Source organism: Rattus norvegicus, chromosome 7 (assembly GCF_021556685.1).
Source record: "Rattus norvegicus strain SHRSP/BbbUtx chromosome 7, alternate assembly SHRSP_T2T, whole genome shotgun sequence".
Classification (NCBI taxonomy): domain Eukaryota; kingdom Metazoa; phylum Chordata; class Mammalia; order Rodentia; family Muridae; genus Rattus; species Rattus norvegicus.
Window position 1 is genome coordinate 34517436 of NC_141540.1, and position 22565 is coordinate 34540000.

Genomic DNA, 22565 nt, shown 5'->3' on the forward strand with positions numbered 1-22565 from the left:
GTGAATGCCAGCAGCAAACCACTGAACTGAGAATAGGACCCCCGTTGAAGGAATCAGAGAAAGAACTGGAAGAGCCTGAAGGGACTCGAGACCCCATATGTACAACAATGCCAAGCAACCAGAGCTTCCAGGGACTAAGCCACTACCTAAAGACTATACATGGACTGACCCTGGACTCTGACCTCATAGGTAGTATTGAATATCCTGGTAAGATCATCAGTGTAAGGGGAAGCCCTGGGTCCTGCTAAGACTGAACGTGATTGTTGGGGGGAGGGCGGCAATGGGGGGAGGATGGGGAGGTGAACACCCATAAAGAAGGGGAGGGGGAGGGGTTAGGGGGATGTTGGCCCGTAAACCGGGAAAGGGAATAACTCTCGAAATGTAAATAAGAAATACTCAAGTTAAATAAAATAAAATAAAAAAATAAAAATAAAAAATAAATATTTTTATCTTCAGAGAGCCATGGGTTTCTTATTTTTTCCAGTGAGTTCCAATCCATCACTATCATTGTTTTAACACTTAAATGACTGAGGGTTTTTCCAAAGCCAGTACTCTTGTTTACATTTGATATATCTCTCTTCCATTGTTTGAGCACTTTCTTATGCCTTAGACTTAGGATGTATGTACTTTTGTAGTCCCAAATATGGAATGAATCCATCTTTCCAATCACCTTTGTTTCCTTCACATGTGAGATGGTGGATGCCAAATTTGAGGTTCTAAGTACAGAGAGTGCTACTTGGTTGTTGATCCCAACCAGTTGCACACTAGACAAAGTTAGGGAATATTCATAGTGTGTACAGGCATATGGGGACATTTATGAAGGTATATAGACATGAACACATCTATTTTTCTATATCTATCATTATATATTGAAACTAGGAACTCCTATGAAGCTTTGATCTAAACCCTAAGGAATTCATTCTAATATTTGTAATTCTGTTCCCTGACAACCAAAAACTAAGCTTCCACTCTCCTCAGTGTTTGACTATCTGAGCTGGTCTGAATCTCAGTTAATCTCCAATATCTAATGTTAGCAAAATCTCAATGGATTCCAACTTCACTGAGCCGGAATACTATATTACCACCCAGCTACTTCCTCCCTGCCTTTCATGGGCTTTAACAATCCACGTGAGGCTGACCCCTGCAGGATCCACTCTCACTGAGTCTCCAGTCTTCTTTAAATCTCTGATGTGGATGGTTTGGAAATACCATAAGGGTAATCTAATCATCCTATGGGACTCTGTGTCCTTTGCTAGCCTTCTACTGGGCAGAGAATGGTCTTACTACATTGCTATTAGCTTTTGTATTATCTTCAGGATGATATCCACACTCCTCGCTCAATGGTATTTGGAAGTCTGTGTTCTGCTGTAGGAGTCTTCTTTATGACCACCATTTCAACGCATTTAACTCAGGGCAGCTCACTGAGCAAAGCAAAGCACATTCTCACACTTCCCATACAACACACAGCACCTCTCTTACTCCTCCATTATCAACCTCCATTTCTCCTTCAGGGTAAGACCCAAGCATTGACCAAAATAATCCTTCTCCATGCTGTCTCCATTGAGATGCCCTTCTCTACTTATATTACTGATAGTTCTGAGTATGTTCTAGGAGCTTATATTCCAGAAGAGGTAGATGGTCTATGACCCATTAAATAATAAAGACTATTATAACCACAGATTGTGGTAAATTGTATGAATGAACCAAACAGAAAATGGTTTGTGAGGACTTGGGAAAGCCAGTACTTTAGAGCAAAGAAGATTTCTATGAAGAGGTGGTAATTGATCTTGAAGAATATAGATATAGATGATAGATATATACATATACACATATACATATACATATATACATATACATATATACATACACATATACACATATACATATACGGTATATGCAGGTTTCCTCAGCTTTTTAAAACATTTTGAATATTAATTATCTCTTCTCCCAAAGGAATATGTCCAATAGAAAATGGAAAAAGTTTATGAAAACTATACTAATTGCATTACGAGTTATAAAAGCAAAAATTATGAGAGATGCCCTACTGGTTTGTGAAATTTCTTTTCTTTGATTCTTGGCATTTAGCAAAGGACTTGACAATAAATATTACTGAGTGGTCATAAGAATAAATGAAAAAATTGGGTTGGGGATTTAGCTCAGTGGTAGAGCGCTTGCCTAGGAAGCGCAAGGCCCTGGGTTCGGTCCCCAGCTCCGGAAAAAAAAAAAAAGAAAAAAAAAAGAAATGAAAAAATTTGGTACAAGTTCTTAAAGGAGTTATATGAGGCTGGGGAGAGGTCTAAGTCAGTAAAGTGTGTGTCAGACAAGCATGACACCCAAATTTGAATCTCCAGCATCACCATGTAAAGAGGCCTAGTACAGTCATGTATATCTGCAATCACAGTGCTGGGGAGATGGATACAGTATGATCCCTAGAGACTGCTAGCTGGCCTGTCTAACCAAATCTGAAAGGTCCAGGCTCAGAGAGAAGCTGTGCAAAAAAACCTGGAGAGTAATTGAGAAAGACGTTCAGTGTCAGCCTCTGACTTCTATGCATGTGTGTGTGCACGCACACAATCACACATATACAATACAAATACACAATACAAATGTACATACATAAACACATACACAGAATACACACATACACACATAATATACACACACATACACAAAAAACACATAATACATACACATATAAACATATAATCACACATACACATAATACACACATACACACATACGTACATATACACATATACAAAAACACATAATACATACACATATAAACATAAAACCACACATACACACATATACACAATACACACATAAACACAATACACATACATATACACATATACACATAATACACATATATACACACATACACACAAATGTTATATATATATATATATATACATATACATACACAGAGAGAGAGAACAAATAAGCCATATGAGACTGCCAGCAGTAAATACTAAATTAAACTAAGTTTTTTAAAAACAATGTTATTATTATAATAAGGTTATTATTTCATATATTTATTGAATATGAGAAACTCCAAATCTCTTATATTTGCTGTTGAATTTCACTAAATTGTAACACAGGATCAACATGTGTAAATCTACATAACTGTAGTCATACATGAAGTAATGTATTATAATCAATTTAGTAAAAATATGTGATGAAAGGACTATTTAAAATAAGTCAAATTATAAAAACAGATATTAGACAGCGTGCTATTACAAAATACCGACAGTGATTAATTATGGCCCCGAAAGGTATTTTCCTGTCTTCTCATCCCTGCACTCCCTCTCTCTCCTGTCACAACAGTTGCAAATGATTAGCTCAGCAGTCATTACTGTAGAAACTAACAAGAAGTATGAAAGATAGTGCTTCAGGCTGTCAGTACATGTTACAAAGCATCAGAAGATACCAATTAAACAAGAATAAAGTGAAAATGGGGTAGAGATATTTACCTAACATAAAAACTGTGAACATAACCACAAAAGAAAAAAAAAAGAAATAGCCTCAACTACCAAAAGGCAAATGTTATTAAAGCATCAAAAAGCACTAATTAAAGTAGATATAAAGTGAAAATGGGGTAAAGATATTTATAATAATTGAACTGTTAAATGACCAATACTCAATATATAAAAGTCCTTTATGAGAGCATAGAAAATACTACCATGACACTGGAAGAAACCAGGCTAAGTATCAGAATAGAGATCTCAAAAAAGAAAAAGGTAAATATCCAATACACAAATGGGGAAATGTTTACCAATGTAAAATATGAAAAATATTACCTGAAACTATAACTTTTATGCTACAAAGCATTTACAGCTTTTTTCTCAGTTATTTCTTATTTTTATTATTTTTTAATTCTTTAACCTTTTTTATCCAGTCTTTATCCCCTTCCCGGTCTTCCCTCTGACTGTTCCATATCCTATACCTCACCCCCATCTCCAAAAGGATGTCCCCAATCTCCCCATCCCCCCCTCATACCCCACCAGACCTCCCCATTCCCTGGGGCCTCCAGTCTCTTGAGGGTTAGGTGCATCTCTGACTGAGTCCAGACTCCGCATCCTCTGCTGTATGTGTGTCGGGGGCCTCATATCAGCTGGTGTATGCTATCTGGTTGGTGGCTCAGTGTCTGAGCAATATTGGGGGGTCCAGCTTTTTAAAACAAAGATATGCTCTATGCTTAGTAAAGGCTTGGTAAAGGTACGGTGAAGCAGGCATGCAATGATGCTAGCAGAGATTTATACCTTCTTTTTTTTATTTACATTTCAATTGTTATTCCCCTTCCTGGTTTCCGGGCCAGCAGCCCCCTAACTCCTCCCCCTCCCCTTCTCTGTGGGTGTTCCCCTCCCCATCCTCCTCCCATTATCGCCCTCCCCCCAAGTTCACTGGGGGTTCAGTCTTGGCAGAACCAAGGGCTTCCCCTTCCACTGGTGCTCTTACTAGGCTATTCATTGCTACCTATGAGGTCAGAGTCCAGGGTCAGTCCATGCATAGTCTTTGGGTAGTGGCTTAGTCCCTGGAAGCTCTGGTTGCTTGGCATTGTCGTACATATGGGGTCTCGAGCCCCTTCAAGCTCTTTCAGTCCTTTCTAAGATTCCTTCAACGGGGGTCCCGTTCTCAGTTCAGTGGTTTAATGATGGCATTCGCCTCTGTATTTGCTGTATTCTGGCTGTGTCTCTCGATTTATACGTCCTTAAAGTCTAATCATTCTTCCTCTGCACCAACGAAATGCGCACAAAAACTGGGAAAGAAATCTTTGAAATATTTTCATTGTAGCAATATTTTCTCAGCAAAGTTCTTACTTAAATGCAAGATGGAATTAAAATATTAAGCTATAATTAAAAATTAGTTTACTCATGTCATAGCAGCTAACAAACTAAACTTTCCTTTCTCCTTAGTTTCCAGTGTCTTATATCATAAGCCCCCACTTCTCCAGATAAGAGACAGGGCTGTTTGGCATTGACTTATACTTCCGGAATTCTTCCTGAAAGTTTCTACTTAGAGTGGTTGCTACAATTACCAAAATTTGATAAAATAATTTTATTTTCTTTATTTCCTCCTAAATGGAGTGTTTCTCCCTTTATTCTGTCCCTTTCCACTGTGAATTACAATGTATCCATGAGGTTCCAACCGTCTACATGGAAGTCAATATTATTATTTTTATTATTTTATTTTCTCTTATTTTTAATGAGGAGTGTATTATTTTAGTATGCAGATCTTTCAGTTACTATCTACCTGTCCTAGATCTTACAACAAAAAAAAACCCAACCATATCTTTATCTTAAATTAGATATTATACTAATATAATTTATGTATTATCTATGCAATAATATGAATTATCCCAGTTAAACCAAACAGTGATTTCTTGGGGGAAATTATGTATTACTTCCATTTGAGCTATACAGATACTCAAGTGAAAATATCATTGTTAAGATTTGAACCTAATTTGACTTTGCTCCAAATCTGATTTGGTTTTCTTAAGGTATTATGAATTTACAGAAAAATATTTATGTCATCTGAACTTAATATACAAATGGATTGAATATTTGTTACGTTTGCTCATTGATACAAAGGTGAAGAAACAGATTTTAGAGTTAGAGGTCATGTTTAGACTTAATGGCACTTTTTCCCTTAAGAGAAATTCACCCAAGACTATATATTACTCTTGCAAATTGATTACCCAGGAATTACAGCAGGACTAAATGCATCCTCTTCTGTTGAGGCCCAACCAGGCTGTCTCGTTAGGGGTAGGGGATCCAAAGGCAAGCAACAGAGTCAGGGACAGCCCCTGCTCCAACTGTTAGGGGACCCACATGACGAACAAGCTTCACATCTGCTGTAGATGTAGTCCGCAGTATTTTCAACATACTTCTGTATTCCTTTACAATTTAAATGTTCACTTGTATGTGTTTTGCGTCTTTAACCAGAAGCTTTTGCAACAGCATAATGGATTCCCATTAGTAATTGTAACTTTTGTTTGCCTGGAGACTTTATCATTTCCACGTCACTTCTGAAGGATGATTTAGACAGATAAACCATCTTTGGTTGAGAATCCTACTTTTCCCTCAGCTTTTTGATAGTCTCCTCCCATTCTTTGCTGACCAGAAGGATCAGGGCTGAGAAACCTGAACACTATGCTAGAACTTTCTAATAGGATCTATTTCTGCCTTTTCTTGATTTCCATGATTTCTGACTTTGATTTCAGTGAATATATGATTACATGGGCCCTTGTGACTATGTCTTTAATATGTATAAAGACTGTAGTTGAAAAATATAATAAAATTTTGATTTGAAAAATTTAAACTGAGAAGCACAGAGATATCTCTGCTTGTGGTTTAGAAAACTCAATGCAGTAAAGATTAATACCAATTCTCAGTTTTACTGTAGTTTGTATCAAAAGCCGGATGACGCTTTTTCTAGATAATTTTAGCCTTGGTTGTTTTAATAGGGGAAAGTCATCATTTGTACAGCAATGGAAAGGAAAGCTAAGACATTTATAAAAGGGAAGAAGAGAGGAGGAGCCAATGTTATAATTGGTTCATGGATACATTCCTTAACGATGGTAATGTTCATTGGTGAGAGGGAATGTGTGTCAACCAGTGAAATAACAACAAAATAGTTCTAATAGCCCCTCTAATAGGTTCAGTGCCCAAGGCTCAAATGCAGCAGAGGGTAAGTGTCCAGAGTTAGAGTAACTGGACATACAAAAGCAAAACAACAACAACAACAACACTTGACTTAAGTCTTCAAACTTATGTGAAAATAAACCAAGTTGATGAAGGAGATCATGCATGTAAGATGTAAAACTCTAAGTATTGTCTGGAAAATATAGACTTTCTAAAGCTTTAAGGTCTAAATCTAGCAAAGAGGTATAGCTGACATTGAAGACATGGCTCATATATATATCTCCTATAACAGCAAATAGTAAATATACATATGAGAAGAACATAAGAACCAGAATCATTTATTCATTAAGGCAGTGCAAACTAAGGCTTCAATGAGACACCACCACAGCCAATAAGATGTTTGCGAGACCACAGGGGGTAAGGGGAGGGGGACCCATGTTGCTGTTAGCAAGGAAATATAGCAACATCATCCTGAAAAAAAGTTTGGCACTTCTTAATACATGAAACTACCCTAAACTCAGAATGTGTACCCATCTAAATGAAATTTAGACCATCTAAATGAAAACTCTCTTGCACTAAAACCTGCACATGTATAGTGGTCTCGTTACTAATGGCGAGACCTGGAGTAACCCTGTCACCACACAGTTGTGAAGAATTTATCACTTATAGCCCTGATGTTACCCAGCAAATAAAGGTGCAAGCTGTGGAAATGCACAAGGGCTTGGAGCAGGCTCAACTGAGAAGGGCCCATTCCCACTGGCTATAAACTGGATGGGACTATTTATATAACATTCTTGACATGATGAATCTAAAGAATATAGAACAGATTTGTGTTTCCTGGAGCTAAGGAGGAGGTGAGGCAGGAGGGAAATGAGCGTGGCTATAAATGGTACCAATGGGATCCTTGTGAAGACAGAAATCAGTTGTTGCTTGATCCCAGTCGTGATGTAGGAGAGTCTGGTGAGATGCTGCCACTGGGGAAACAAGGAAAGGGTCACATGAGCTGCTTTCTAATTAATTATTAGAATTACTGAATTTACAGTTCTTCAAAAATACATATCTTAATTTAAACCTTAAGCTGTTATCTTTTTATAAAGCACAGTGCACATTCATGTGTAAGGTTCCTTTCTCCCACACAGTGATACATACTTCCTATTTCAGTTGCTCAGAACATATCTTCTATAATCAGTTGCATAATTACCTTCCTGCTGTTCCTAAAATGAACCAAATCATTTAAAAAATTTATTTTTTTAAAACAAACTGGGAAATAAAGCTGGTCATACATATATTCAATTTAGGACATTGAATTTGTCATGAACTTCTCTGAATATTAATGTGTGAATATTTAAAATACTTAGTTAAAATGTTTGTAAGATAGCTGTGACTGTTTTCATGTGAGTAGAGCTTCGTTATGAAGTAAACTTTGCAAAATGCTTTCTTGTTCCTCAATATCCACATTGAATCTAGAGCTACCTAACATTTTTACTGACTGAATCTAAAGTGTAAAACTTTATCTTTCATATATATATATATATAAAATCATTTCAATGCAAGTTCATAAAAAGAAACATATATCACATATTCTTTGCTCTGAAAAATTTACATTCATGCTTACATATGTTAAATATACAGGAATATGCTAGTACTTTTATAATCTGTCTCTTTTAATCAAAAGATGAGAATATATGTTAATCCATAGCTAAGCATCTCTATAAAAATATAATTAATCAAAGAAATGAAGGCTAGAAATGATAAGATTCTTAATTTTTTTTTCTGCCTTGCTCTTAATAATATATTTAGTGACTGCAGAAATTCAATATACAGGGGCTAAAGAGAGGGCTTATTTGTTAAACCATTTGCCTTGCAAAATTGAAGACCTCAGTTCAATTCTCAGAGCCTATGTAAATGCCAGACATGTGGTGTGGGTATCTTTAGTACTGGAGCTAAGGACTTGACAGTAGGGATAGTGTTAAACTAGATGTGCGAATGCATACTCTCTCACACACACACATAAACACAAATACACACAGATACATACACACATACACACACATACACACTCATACATACACACACACAAATGCACACATACATATATATATACACACATACATACACACATACATATACACAAACACATAGATACATACAAACATAAAAACACACACACAGACACACTCTCATACACACACATACACACAAATATACACACATACACATAGATACATACACACATACACACACAAATACACACACATGCACACATACACACATACACATACATAGATACACATAGATACATATACACACATACATACACATACACACACATACACACACATACATACACGTACACACACATACACGTTCATACATACACACATACAGATACATACATACACACATACACACATGCACACACATACACATTCATACATACACACACATACACACACATACAGATACATACACACATACATACACACACATATACACACATACACAAACATAGACACATACACACATATAAACACACATACACACACGCACGCACGCACACACACACACACGCACTGTGCTGGCTCATCTTAGTTATCATCTTGACTCTATCTGGAATCATCTAAAACCCGAGCTGTGAGGAATCTTATATATTTTTATTTAACTTTTTATTGATTCTTTGTTAACGTCACATCATGCACATCAATCCCACTCAATGTCCCATCATGCCTGCCCTCCACCCTTGCAACCCTGCCCCCCATGAATAAATTCTCACCATGGAATCTGTAGTGTGTTACAGTGTGCTGCACACTTCTTGGCTTACAAATGTTCATTACAATGACTCGTTGGTCTGGTTCAAAGCCTCTGGCCTCTGCTACACCATCAATACTGGATCCTCACTGGGACTCCTCTCAGATATCCTGTTGTTGCCCTGTGTCATGGAGATCCTACAGCTTTGGGTCTATAGGATTAACCCCTTCATATGCTCCAGCTGTTCAGAGATGGGGTAGGTGTTGGGGTGGGTCAGCTCAGAGCTCTGGACCTGGGCCTGCGTGGTAGTTGAGCTGGTCAGCATACCAGCTCTCCTGCACTCACAACACCAGAGGGAGCTCTCCAGAAATGCTCAGGCTAGCACACCCAATGCATCCACTGACAAGGGGCAGAGCTAGCTAGCTCTCCTCTCCTACTCTCACACCCTAGATAAGGGCTGAGTCTCTTGTGCCCACACCAGCAGGGCCAGCTCTATTGTGCTGCCCAGGCAAGGTGCAGGGCCTGCTCTCCTGAGTGCTGCAGCAGGTGAGGGGCAGGGACAGCTCCCCTACTCTCATGATCCCGAGACCAGCAGCAGGTATGGGAGAGCATCTTTCCCCCACCCCTGACACCACTTAATAGACAAGTAATGGAACCAGCTCCCCCATGATCACCTGTACCCCTGCCACCAGGGCCAGCTTTGTGTTGCCCAAGCAAGATGCAGGGCCTGCTCTCCTAAGTGCTGTAGCTAATGAGGGAGCAGGGCCCTCATGACCCCAGGGCCAGCTTTCCTGCCTACCACAGCTGGCAAGGGCGGTGGGGAATGAGGGATTTTCTTAGTCAGATTATTTGAGGTAAGTAGACATACCCTAAATCTAGGCCACACTTTCTAGTGGCAGCCCACATCAAAGGACATAGAAAAAGGAAACTGTCACTTGTGTCTGCTCGTCCTCACTCTTGTTGGCAAGTTCAATTACACTGTTGCTGTGGCTGGACTCCAACAGAGACTGAAAATGAGCAGTAGCCCAGGGGTCACCCTACAGACACTCAGGCCTCTCTGCTGAGCAACTACTGGATACTTGACTTTTCCATCAGGCGACAGCCATTGTTGGACTACCCAGCCCATAGGCTGTAAGCCACACCAGTAAATTCCCCTTTTAACACCCACGACACAGTGTTCATTCTAACAGTTCTATTCCTTTAGAGAATATCTATTAATATGAGCACATTAACTTAAGTTCTAAAAGGAATACAATTTTTACTAGTAGGACACTCTCTCTCTCTCTCTCTCTCTCTCTCTCTCTCTCTCTCTCTCTCCATTTTCTATCCACTTGTGTTATCTTTCAACATAGCCTTTAAAGCGATGCCGATGTTTTCTGTCTTCCCTATAAGGGAGAGAAAAATTTCTCATTCATGCAAAGGTGACGCTCAGGAGACACTACACTAGTAGCTGTCACCGTAATTTTATTTTTACTTCTTTTTTATTTTATCTATATAATAATTATGATCCAGGGCCAGGATAGGAGAGCCTCTCATGTTTAATTCTATACCCGTTTTAACTTTGGCACCCCCACTTACTGACTCTAAGGCCATACCACACCTGCATCTGAAGTCCACAAAAGGGGAGCAATAAGAGCTATGTGCCCCCTCCCCATTTTCCCTTTCCGCTTTACACATATCTTACTACTTGCTGTGTAGCTCTGGCTGTCTTGAAACTCACAGAGATCCCCCTGCTTCTGCCTGTGGAGTTTGAGGAATAAAGATTTTTTTCTACCACGCTCGAGTGATATCTACTTGCAACACCAATCAGATAATCTTTAAAATTTCGAGTGTCTATAACAGCATCTACTCATAAATACATGACATTTACTTACATTTATTTCAACCCCTGTGTAGAAATCATGGTGTGTGTGTGTGCACGCGCACATATGTGTGTGTGTGCACGTGTGTGTGTTGTGTGTGTGTGTGTGTGTGTATGAACATGATCAGTAGAAGAGAAGTGTCGCGCCCACCTCGTCCAGTAAGGAAGACGCAACACTGTCGGATCCTTGTCAACAGCCTTTATTGCAGGACACCTTCATTGCTGATACGGGGAACCCAAGCAGCAAGAGCACTAGCCTCATATAGACAGCAGGCTGAGGCTATGCTAATTGTCCTTCAGGGATTGGCATGGTACTGCTCCCTCGTTAGCATATTACCGGTCAACTGATGCCAGGTGCAAAGCCTGCCCATGCGCAGTACCCCTGTTTACCACAGGAGGGCGCCCTACAGAGAAGCATGGTTAAAAATTCTGCATCATTAAAACAAGTTTTAGTCCTATTAATATAACACACACACACACACACACACACACACACACACACACACATACACACACGCACACATACACACACACACTGAATCCTATAGGAATTTTTTTATTTTATTGAAAAGAAAGAACATAGATAATGTTTATAATTTTCAGCATCTGTAACAAAAACATTGTTGGACTTCAAATCCCTTTTTTCTGCTGTTCTCAGAACATTCAGGACTAGACTAGAAACATAGTTCATGGTAGAGCACTTGCTGGGTATGATTGAAGCCTGTGCTTGATTCCTAGTAGAGACAAAGGCAGAGAGGTAAGGGGAGGAAGAGAGAGAGAGAGAGAGTTCACTGGAAAATCTAAGGTGAATGGATCAAAGTTATTTCTGTTTCTTCCTCCTTACAAGGAATTAAAGTGGTAAATTATACGAAACTAAGAATAAATCTACAGAAGTGCTGAAAATGGCCATGTTACTATGGGATTTCTCAAAAAATTAAAACTGTTAGATTGAGACAAAAACCAAAGGGAGAAATCCAAAGTCCAACGGAAGGGGATGAAGGGAACACATCACTGGAGTCATGAGTTTGATGTTCTTAGAGCCCTGAAGGAAATCCTGAGCTACAGGGCATGGTTGCCAATGCCAATGAGAAGAGCTTAAGGCAACTGATGAGTATCAGCAACTTTTCCTAGGAGTATTGGGCTCCACGGTTTGTCTAGAAGGTAACAATGGCTGCCTGGGGGCTACAGGAGTCTATGATCCTCCTAAGGCATGAACTGGAGCAAGCAGGAAAAACGGGGCCATGTCCTAGTCACCAAAAATGGCTACTCAGGAATGACAGATGTCTAGATTCTACATATGAAAGAAAATGGGTGACTTCTGTCCTCCTGAGTTGAAATTCCATCTCTGACATGATCATCTTCATGACATCTGTTGTGGTTAAAAAAAAAAAAAAGTTTCTTTTATCCAGCGCTAGTGCCGGCAGTGTAGGGCCACATAGCATCTGCAGGATAGTTTCACCTGAGTCAGCAAAGCGTCCCACCCGATAAACTCCATCCCATCTCACACTGCCAATGGCTACTCTCTGAGACTGGCAGCAATCTCTCTACCTATCTAGTTCCCAAGGCGGGTCGCTGCCACGCCAGTTTCATACAGAGACCACCTCTCTCGCAGCTCTCTTACTGCGGACTCATTTAAATCGCCACATGAGGGGTTGGGGATTTAAGTGCTTGCCTAGGAAGCGCAAGGCCCTGGGTTCGGTCCCCAGCTCCGAAAAAAAGAACAACAACAAAAAAATCGCCACATGAAAGAACACACCACACAATAACCTCTGATCCAATTGATAAGATATAATTTGCCAACCTAGACAGCACAAAATCCTGTACACACCCATCCCTTAAAAATACTCATAACAACCTGTATCTATGCTCAGAGTCAACATCTGCCGCCATGTTTTCTCAGCTCCTCCTCTTCTGCTTCTCCCACTCCAAAACCTCTGTTCCCACCTCCCTTTCTTCTCGTCCAATGACAGGCCTCGTTCTATCTTGTACCTGCCTTCCTGCATAAAGACATCAACCTACACCATCCATTTTACTGGACACAACATACTTTCTTCTTTAAGGGTGAAGAAAATACCATTTATGCATATTATATTTTTTCCATATGTACATTTATGGATGAGCATCTGAGCTCAATCTATAATTTGGCTATTATGTTACTTGTGTCTGAAGAAACAAAGGTATTCAGCTTAATCATTTCATTTGTTTGTTTTAGTATGCATCTAGAAGGACCCTCCATACTGGTTTCCATGGTGGCTGCATACTTTCCCACAGTGTGTAAGGATTCCTTTTTTAAAAGAATAACTTTGACAGCATTTGTAGTGATGGGTTATTTCAAAAATACCTTGGGGACACTCTAAAGTTAAAGACAAAACAAATTTTGTACTTAAAAATGCCTTTAAAAATGTTTCTTTTCTTTCGAGTCCTATAATTTTATCTCCAGAGCTTAGAACAGGGCTTGGCACATAGCTTATGGTTACTGTTCATTTGTTGAACAAGCTGATAGAAGTACAGTAAAGGAAACTGTTCAATGCTTCCAGAATGTAAAACACAAAAATCTTAGCAATATCCAACAAAGCCACATGAGAGCTAAAGCCACGGCCGCATAAGGGAATGCCCAGTTAGCACAGGAATGAGTAAGTATTTCATCAAGGAAACAAACGCATAAACCCACTCTACATTCAGAAATGTATTATAAGACAAACTAACACTTTGCATTGGTGCAGAGACCAGGATGCTGGCACAACAGGCTGTCATCATTTGGAGAACATATTTGTGATTAAATCCTACTTAGCATGTACTATATACTCAGAAGGCCCCAGGTTGATTAAGGCCCTCAAAATAAAATATGCTGTCTACTCACTTTTTACCATTTGACCTTTTCCTAAAAAGTACTTATAAAACACTTTATTGTACTGAGAGAGTGGGCCAGTAGGTCGGTGTCATTTCCATGTAGTTCTGTTTATTTATTTAATATACATTAAATGATATATTAATAGCTAATAAAATAGCTAATAAAAATTAGTGTCGCAACTAATTTCCTGCTATTCTACGGTCTTCCCCAAGAACTCATGAGAACTCACTCTGAACCTTGGTGTTCCTGGCTGACTTCTTTAATAGAACCGTTGACTTTTGCTAGAGCCATTTTGTCTCTGTGGTGACACCAGTGTGTCCCCCACTAGATCTGCCTGACATGTGGTTCAGAGGGTATCTTAAACCCCTTATAATTAAATTAGGCGATTTCAAGTTGTTTAAAATCAACATAAATTTAAGTAAGAGGATGATCTTATATAATAGCCTATTCATTTAAATACTTTGAAAAATAATAGAGCCTTGACGCATTGGGACAGCCTGGAAGGAAATAGTGCATCACCCAGTCAGGAATTCCTTCACATTGTTGTCATACGCGATGGCGTTCATGTGGTCTGCCATAACGGCATGCACTTCCTAATGCTGCATTAGAATATTTTCCACTTGCTTCTCTGTGTACCACAGTACTCCTATAACAGGTCCTGACTGGTGAAGACAATCCAAAACCAGTGTGACAGATACGCATCACCCTCACCGTGGTAACAGTCAGTTCACACATTGGTTCATGTGCACAGTTCTTGGCTGAGATGGGTCTGGCTTCATTGCTACACACCAAATGAACCACACTGGGCCCTACTGCTGGACATGCCCTGTGCTTGGATTTAGTGCTTTTTGGTCTAATGTTTTTATGTCTGAATTTGTTTTTGCTGTGTTGTCTGTGGGGTAATAGAGCATTTAAGGTATAAAACTTAAACCTCCTGTCACATCCTTAAAGAGAATAGGATTTTCAGCTGCTGCCCAGCACCAAGTCTAATGCTCTACCTACATAATAACTGTATCCCCTGTGTGTCAGGATGGGGCCAATCCCTATGCTGTGAGAGGTCCCATGCCTGAGGGACCAAGACATGCGGTTAGAGATACACAGCACCATGTAGTGAGCGTCCATACAAAAATGTTTTTGTGGTGATGGGGGTAATGTTCATATCCTTTAGGAACGAGGACTGGACTCGTTCATGTTGTGCTGGGTCCACAATGCTACACTGTGAGTCCTGCGCCTTGAGTCTTCCAGTGTCTTCTATTTCAGCTGCTCGGAGACATACTTTTAATAACTCTTTTGCAGGGGGCACAAACTTTCTCTGTAAAGACGAGGAAGTAAAATAAAGGAAGGCACTGTATCTTTGGTGGTCCTACGGTTTCTGTGGCAACTACGGACTCTGCTATTATAACAGCAAACAGCCGTGGGCGGTACACTAATGAACAGACCTGACCAGGTTCAGTAAAGCTGTTTGTGCTCTGTGACAGTTCGCACGTGTCAGTAAAAAATTCTGTGGTTTCATCTTTTTCCCAACTATTAAACAGCTGAAAAACATTTTTAGCTCCTAAGCGTTACAAAAATCGGTAGCCTGAATTTGGTCCCTAAGCTGTAATTTCATGAGTTTTATATGTAAATGCATATTTGGGAAGCAGGAGCTATGGGCGCTAGACCACTAGGGAGAGAAATGTCATACAGCAGGGGTACCACAGTTGACACAAAGATACTTGGAAGGTTCCATTAGTAATTTTATTAAGCTTGAAAAAACCCCTTCTTGTACTGAGAAATTCAGCAGAATTCTACTTACAAAGTTAAGAAATTAGCGTGGACCCATAGTAAAATGTATTCAATGTTCTCGGCTGCCAGTTTCATTATCACTACAGTCTCTATCATTTATTCACATAGCTGTAGAAGTATGATCTTGAGGGAATCATTTTTTTTCTCTCAGCCATTGCATTCTGTGATTATCAAAGTGGGGATGCATATCTCACAATTTCCTGGGATCTCCAAAGTCTAGTGTTAGAGAGAGACTTTGGGCTTTTCATAAAGCCCAATGTGAGTTGTGTGACCTACGTTCAAGTTGCAAATATATTATCTGGACACTAAGGATACAGAAAGCTCACAGCTAGGTAGGAACTATTAGGACCAGCATAGTCCATAAGACCCAACCCACGTAAGCTAAGAGATGTGATGTGGCCATGGTTGTATTGCACACTAAAAGCAAAGAATGACTTATATGAAGGTGGCTTGCCGAATGTTTCTCCAAAGGGTCAGGCAGCAAGAATGTAATTATTAGTAATGGTATGACATATATATATATATATATGCATATATATACACACATATATACATACATATATACACATATATACACACATATATACATACATATATACACATATATACACACATATATACATATATATACACATATACACACACACACATATATATATATACATATATATATATATATATATATATATTCAGTGCTCCCAAAATAACAAAACATCAGCCATGAACAAAGAGCAAATGAATAGACAATTAAGTGGTGTTCCCAAAGCAAGAAGAAAGGCCAATTTGGACTATAGGTCATGATGCCATAGTGTGCTGACCTCAGTCTCAGAACATTACTAATAAATACTTTTTCCCCATTAACTTCTTTGCTTAGGAAACTTTGGACAATGGCTACCTCTTCAAAATGTGTGTCAGCTAATTGCATAGTCCATAGTCAGTTTGGTGGAAGTAGGTAAGACCAATGTCAGATAGTCTCTGTTCAGTGGCTTTCCTTTGAAGGTTCTCTTTGTCTTCTATCCTCAGTATTCTTCCTCTGAAGCTATATTTCAGAGTGAGATAATAGTTCCTAGCTCAAGTGAAAAACAATATGTAGCATATTGATTTTTATCAGTAAGAACATGTATTGAATAGTCTACACTAACTTTAGCATACAAGTATATATTTCATGTACTTCTGGTCTAGATCTTTAAACATTTGTGTTTCCCACAAAACGACTTGTCTGTTGATATTCACCCAACTGAGAGATCTGTCACTATAGGCTTCTTACTCAAAATCAACTGTCACAGCCTATCAGATACCAAGTCCCAAAGAGTTAACTACATTACAGACTTCCAAAACCACAATATTCCCCAACCCAATCACTACTGCTTTTCCTACAGGACCCTTTGATGTTGTGGTTGGAATTATATAGCTCCCTGACTAGTTTCCCTTCCTATGCTTTGACTCAGACCAATTCATTCTTTAAATGCTAAAAAAAGTTTACTAAAATACATCATAAGTAAGAAGCACTCGTTCTTGTCAGTATAGTTCCTTAAAATATTTTAAATAATGAGCAAAATCTTTTGTGTGACAATATGGGTCCTTTATGTATTGGTATCTGCAGTTTCCAATAGTTCACTTCCTGAACTCAACACATCTTTCACGTACTTTGCATTATACTCTATAGTAAACCATGCAAGTTTATTTCTCCTTATGTGTACTTATTGTGTAAATATGTAAATATGTGCATTGTGTGTTGCATGTATGTGTATATGTGTGTTTGTGTGTATAAGTGTGTGTGACTGCACGTGTGTGCATGTGTCTGTGTGTCTGTCTGTATGTGTGTATGTGTGTGTGCATGTCTGTGTGTGTGTGTGTGTGTGTGTGTGTGTGTGTGTGTGTGTGTGTGTATCTGCTACCTCTGCTTCCCCAAGATTCCACTCCTTCCAAGAGAGCTTTTCTGGTACCTCCCTAAGGTAGAGGCCACCTACTGGCCTCCATAACGTTTGTGCTCCCTCCCTCATCTCCTTTATATACTACACTCTCTCTTCCTCCATGCATCATTTCTCCTCCCAGTGAAGAGCTATAATGTCACGTTTTTATTGCTATTGCAGCTCTTGCCACGGTCTCTGCCATTAAGTGTACAGTCAGCGATATTTGTAGGATGAATTAATGCAGCAAAATTAGCCTATTTATCTTCATAATTATATAACAACTTGTGTTTCAATGCAATTAGAATTGAAGTTTAGAAACATAGACTTAAGAAGCATTTAGATAGAGATCATATGCACCGGTACTCTTGACCTTTAGAAGGCTCACGGGAAAGAACATTAGCAGGAAAGTGGTCTTGCCTGTGTATAAAGGGAAAGAAAACACAATACAAAGAAACAAAACAAAGTCTTGACTGATGGACATATCTGTTTCTATTAGTGCCCCTGTAATAGCTTTTGCCTCTTTAATGGCTGTCATGAAGTGTAGTGGAAAGTACACTGAATGTGAAACTGGGATTCAGTAGCCCCAAGGGCAAACATTTCATGAGAAGCCAAGCTTGACATTAAATCCTCATCGTTCATACTTGCAAAGCAACTGAATTTTGCGTGGGCGCAAATCTGAATTCTGTTACTGAGTTCTTTCATAAGAATAAATGATGTGCATGCTCCTGTATAACAATACTCTGCCTCTCAAGCTTTTTAAAAAATAAAATGATGAAAGAATACAGCATTCTATGGCCTCTACTTATTTTTAGATATCTACTTTAAAAGTAAAACACAGTGATGTACAAGGGACACAGTGTTGGACTTTCTATAAGAAAATGATCTCTGAAGTGATCATTTAGTCACTTTTGATTGATATTGCCAAACATTTCAGAGCAATGAAAAGACCAGTAAACCAAATGTTATTGTACTATGAAGGAAGTGAATTATAATAAACCTTATTGAATGAGACTTACATTTAGTTTCCTATATGTTTCACTTATATAAGTAAGAATATTTTAAAAAGTAGAGCGTAGGTTGGTTTTAGGAAAATGTACATAGATCTGAGGGCCAAAGGAACAGTACAGTGTTCTAAGCTTTAATAGGCAGAAAGAATGGGAAAATGATTAATACTGTTTTAGAAAAAAAAATCCAGAAGGCTCCTATAGGGAGTAATCTGTGACCGACAGAGTATATAGATTATATCTGCAATAGCTCCATGATTTTAACTTTTATGTTTAAATTGACTTTTCTTGCTATTTGGGGATTAATTAAAATCCTTAAAAAAGAAAATCAAAGTTCAGTACAAATGCCAAGTAGATGCTTAGATCCTAGAAAATGTTCCATATAACTTTACCTAATTCTCATGATCTAATTCCAACATATGGTACTTGGGGATAATATCTAATGCCACCAATTCCTTGGACTATATAAAGAATCAAAACATGGAACTGCCTTAATTATGCTTCAACATTGGAGGGACCTTTTGTTATTAGATTCTGTATCCTCAGGGTCTAGCAAATGGCAGATGTTTAATAAATGTTAACTGAATGAAAGGCGACTTAAAGTTGCAACTTTTAAAATTGATTATTAAGAGAGAACTGCTATGTGCTTGATTTTTGTGATCTTCTGTGAAAACCAAATAGCCTGAAGTATTACATCAACTGTGCCATAACATTTTTAATGATAACTTTTCGTTATCATCAACTGACTGATTAGTGTCTGTACTGTACTGGCTAGCTTTAGGTCAACTTGACATGAACTACAGTCCTAGAGAGGGAGAGAGCCTCATTTGAGAAAATGAGCCCATAAGATTGGGCTGTAAGCAATCCTACGGGGCCTTTTCTTAATTAGTGATTGATGTGGGACAATCCAGTCCATTGTGGGTAGGGCTACCCCTGGACTGGTAGTCCTGGGTTCTATAAGAAAGCAGGCTGAGCAAGCCATGTTGATAAGCAAGCCAGTAAGCAGCACCCCTCCATAACCTCTGTATCAGCTCCTGTCTCCAGGTTCCTGCCATGATTGAGTCCCTGCCGTCACTGCTTTGGACAGTATACTGTTGCATGAGCGTGTGAATGAAGTAAATCTTTCTATCCTCAAGTTGCTTAGAGAGTGGGGTAGGGTTAAAGGCAAGTAGAATTGTACTAATACTTTTCTCATGCCTGTATATTTTTTAGCCAAAACAACGAACATCTATTGTGTCGTCTCTGGATTTCCAGCGAATGAATCATAACCAAGAATACTTTGAAATCAGCACATCTACAGGCTGTACCAGCTTTACTTCGAGCCCTCCAGTGAGCCCACCCACCTCCTCTGTGGAAACCACAGAAATCAAGAACGAGGGAGCTGAACACACAGGTAAAACAATTCACTTTCTGCAGGTATACTTTTGAGCTTTAACAAAGTCTTTATGAGCTGTGGTGTTTAAGAGAAATCTTCCTACAAATTTTATTTCTGCTTCACATTATGTGAGCAGTAGTCTAGGGTACTCATACTTTCCTCATGGCATGGGTATAATATTGGTTTTAGTACATTGGTGGTCTTTCCAATGTTAAGATCAGTTTAACAATTTAATATTATTATGGGCATAAAATAGCCAGAGATTTAGAAATGCTTTTTTTCCTTCACTCACTGCTCTCCCACAGTTTTATCAGCTAATCAACACATGGACCCTATTGTTTATAGCTGCTTTGAGACTAAAGATACCTCACTAAAGATATCTGGTAGGACTGAGTTGGATGCTATCAATAAGGCAGCTATCACCTGCTTAAACCCAGGTGAACTTGGAAAGGGGGGTAGAAGGGAGAAGTTGTACCACCCACTAGGGAAAGCTTTCTGGTTCTACTCCATCAGATTCACGGTGTTTCCGTCCCTTGGAGAAGAATGAGCTCATAGCTAACTGGTAAGGCGGAGGGACATCCCAATGAGACAAGGACCTGAACAGCTTTCCCTATTCTATCTAATTCACCGTGGATACACCATAGAAGTCATAATCCGACCTTTCACCGTAGCCAGAGTGGTATTTATAAAATGTAAATCAGAGCACACCATTACTGTGTCTAAAGTGTTCCAGAGCATTCCGATCCTTGTCATGGCCAATGGCGCCAATAGTCATCTAGTTCCCAATTCACTCTTGAATTCAACCTTTAGCAGATTCACCCAGGTGCTCTTTCCTGGGCATCTGGCTCAGGCATTTGGCACTCTACTTCCTTCCACCTGCAACCTCTGTCTTTTAATGTTTATGTGATTGAGCATCATTTAGGTTTTGGCTTGGATGCAATGCTTTCACATAATCTTCAAACGATCCTCAACCTCAATATGATACGAATCGTGGTAAGAAAGAATCAAAACTGAATAAAACTGTTCTGATAATAAAAAAAAGGGAATACTTAGTGTTCTGTCAGACAGTGTTTTGGGCTTTCTAGTTATATCAACTTATCTTGACCTTTTGATGAATTTAGTGAAGGAAATTCAGACATAAAGGAGACAAATAACAGCCACCCATCCAATGATGCTAGTGCTCAAACCTGGTGCCGACATCCATTCACTTTGATAACATGTGAAGGAGATCAGAGCCTTGCTGTATAGCCCAGGATAGCCTCACACTCATGGTCCTACCTCAGCTCCCTACATGCTGTGATTACAGGTATGTAGCACCACACCAGGCTTGCTCTAGTCTCTTCCATCAAATCTGTTCTTCCTTCAATGGTCTTAGCTATATGTAAAGTGATGCTGATACCTGTTTGCTTCTCTCTTCTTTCTAGAACACACACCGAAGTACATGGGTCTAGTACTTTGTAGGCCCTGAAGTCATGCTGCCAAAATTGATTACTAATTATGGGGCAGGGTGGGGGGTTTGGTGTTACAGCTTTTCTTCCCTACGGAATGAAATGAACAAGATGTCCTTAGCCTATAGTGTGACGCTGCTTATAAAGCAGTGAGTAGCATAATATTCCATCAGGTGCTAAGTTAGTGCTCAATAAATACTAGTAACTGTTAGCCATAGCAGGAATTGTGGTTTTCTCATTCCTCTCTGCTGTTTACTCATTCAATCAGCATATACTGTTTTCCATATAACATATGGAATTTTATAAGTTGAGAAAGTTGGTTATGCCTTCTGTAGAGAAATGGCATGTGGACCCTGGAAAGAATTCTACAAGTGTAATTATTGTTAAACCACCCCTTGCTTGACTGCTCAGTTCTAGATTTTGAAGCCCTTAAAGGGAAGGGGTGGCAGGGATTTTTAAGGAAAACCTTTAATTTTTTATTTTATTTGGAGCACAAAAATGTTTTTGAGCATCTGACTTTGTTCAATTATCTTTAGAGATTTTGCTTGGTTTCTTTCTTCTTTTGTTTTTTGTTTTTGTTTTGTTTTCATTAAATGATGGAGTAGTGTGTGTAGTGTCTAAGCCCTGGCCACTGAACAGAGAGGTTAACTCACCTTTACTCCTTCATCCAAAATGTACAGAGCAGTTGTTAGCGTCAGGATGCCTTCCGTCTGGCCTTCAGCTGAGCCAAAGCCTAGCCTTTAGCTGTTGACATGGGTTCCGGTGGTATTGCTGTGTCTTTCCATGCCATGCTCACCTCCGCAGTTCGTCACAATCTTTGCTGTAGACTGGAGCTCTGTAGTAATGTGAAAGGAGGATGTTGATTTGCCTTAAAAAGTAAAACATTAAAAAATATGTTTTAGTCTACTTGAGAAAGGTGGACACCCCCGGCGT

The 22565-nt window shown here is 39.1% G+C and overlaps 1 protein-coding gene across 5 annotated transcripts in view; it reads left to right on the forward strand.

The window, feature by feature from the left end:
- Positions 1-22565, forward strand: part of Anks1b (ankyrin repeat and sterile alpha motif domain containing 1B) — a 1165946-nt gene that overhangs the window by 504983 nt on the left and 638398 nt on the right. For all 5 annotated transcript variants that reach the window (NM_001414940.1, NM_001271371.3, XM_087557137.1 and 2 more), the window contains exon 12: positions 20022-20202. In NM_001414940.1, the coding sequence (NP_001401869.1) occupies positions 20022-20202 (181 nt within the window). The remainder of the gene's footprint in view (positions 1-20021; positions 20203-22565) is intronic.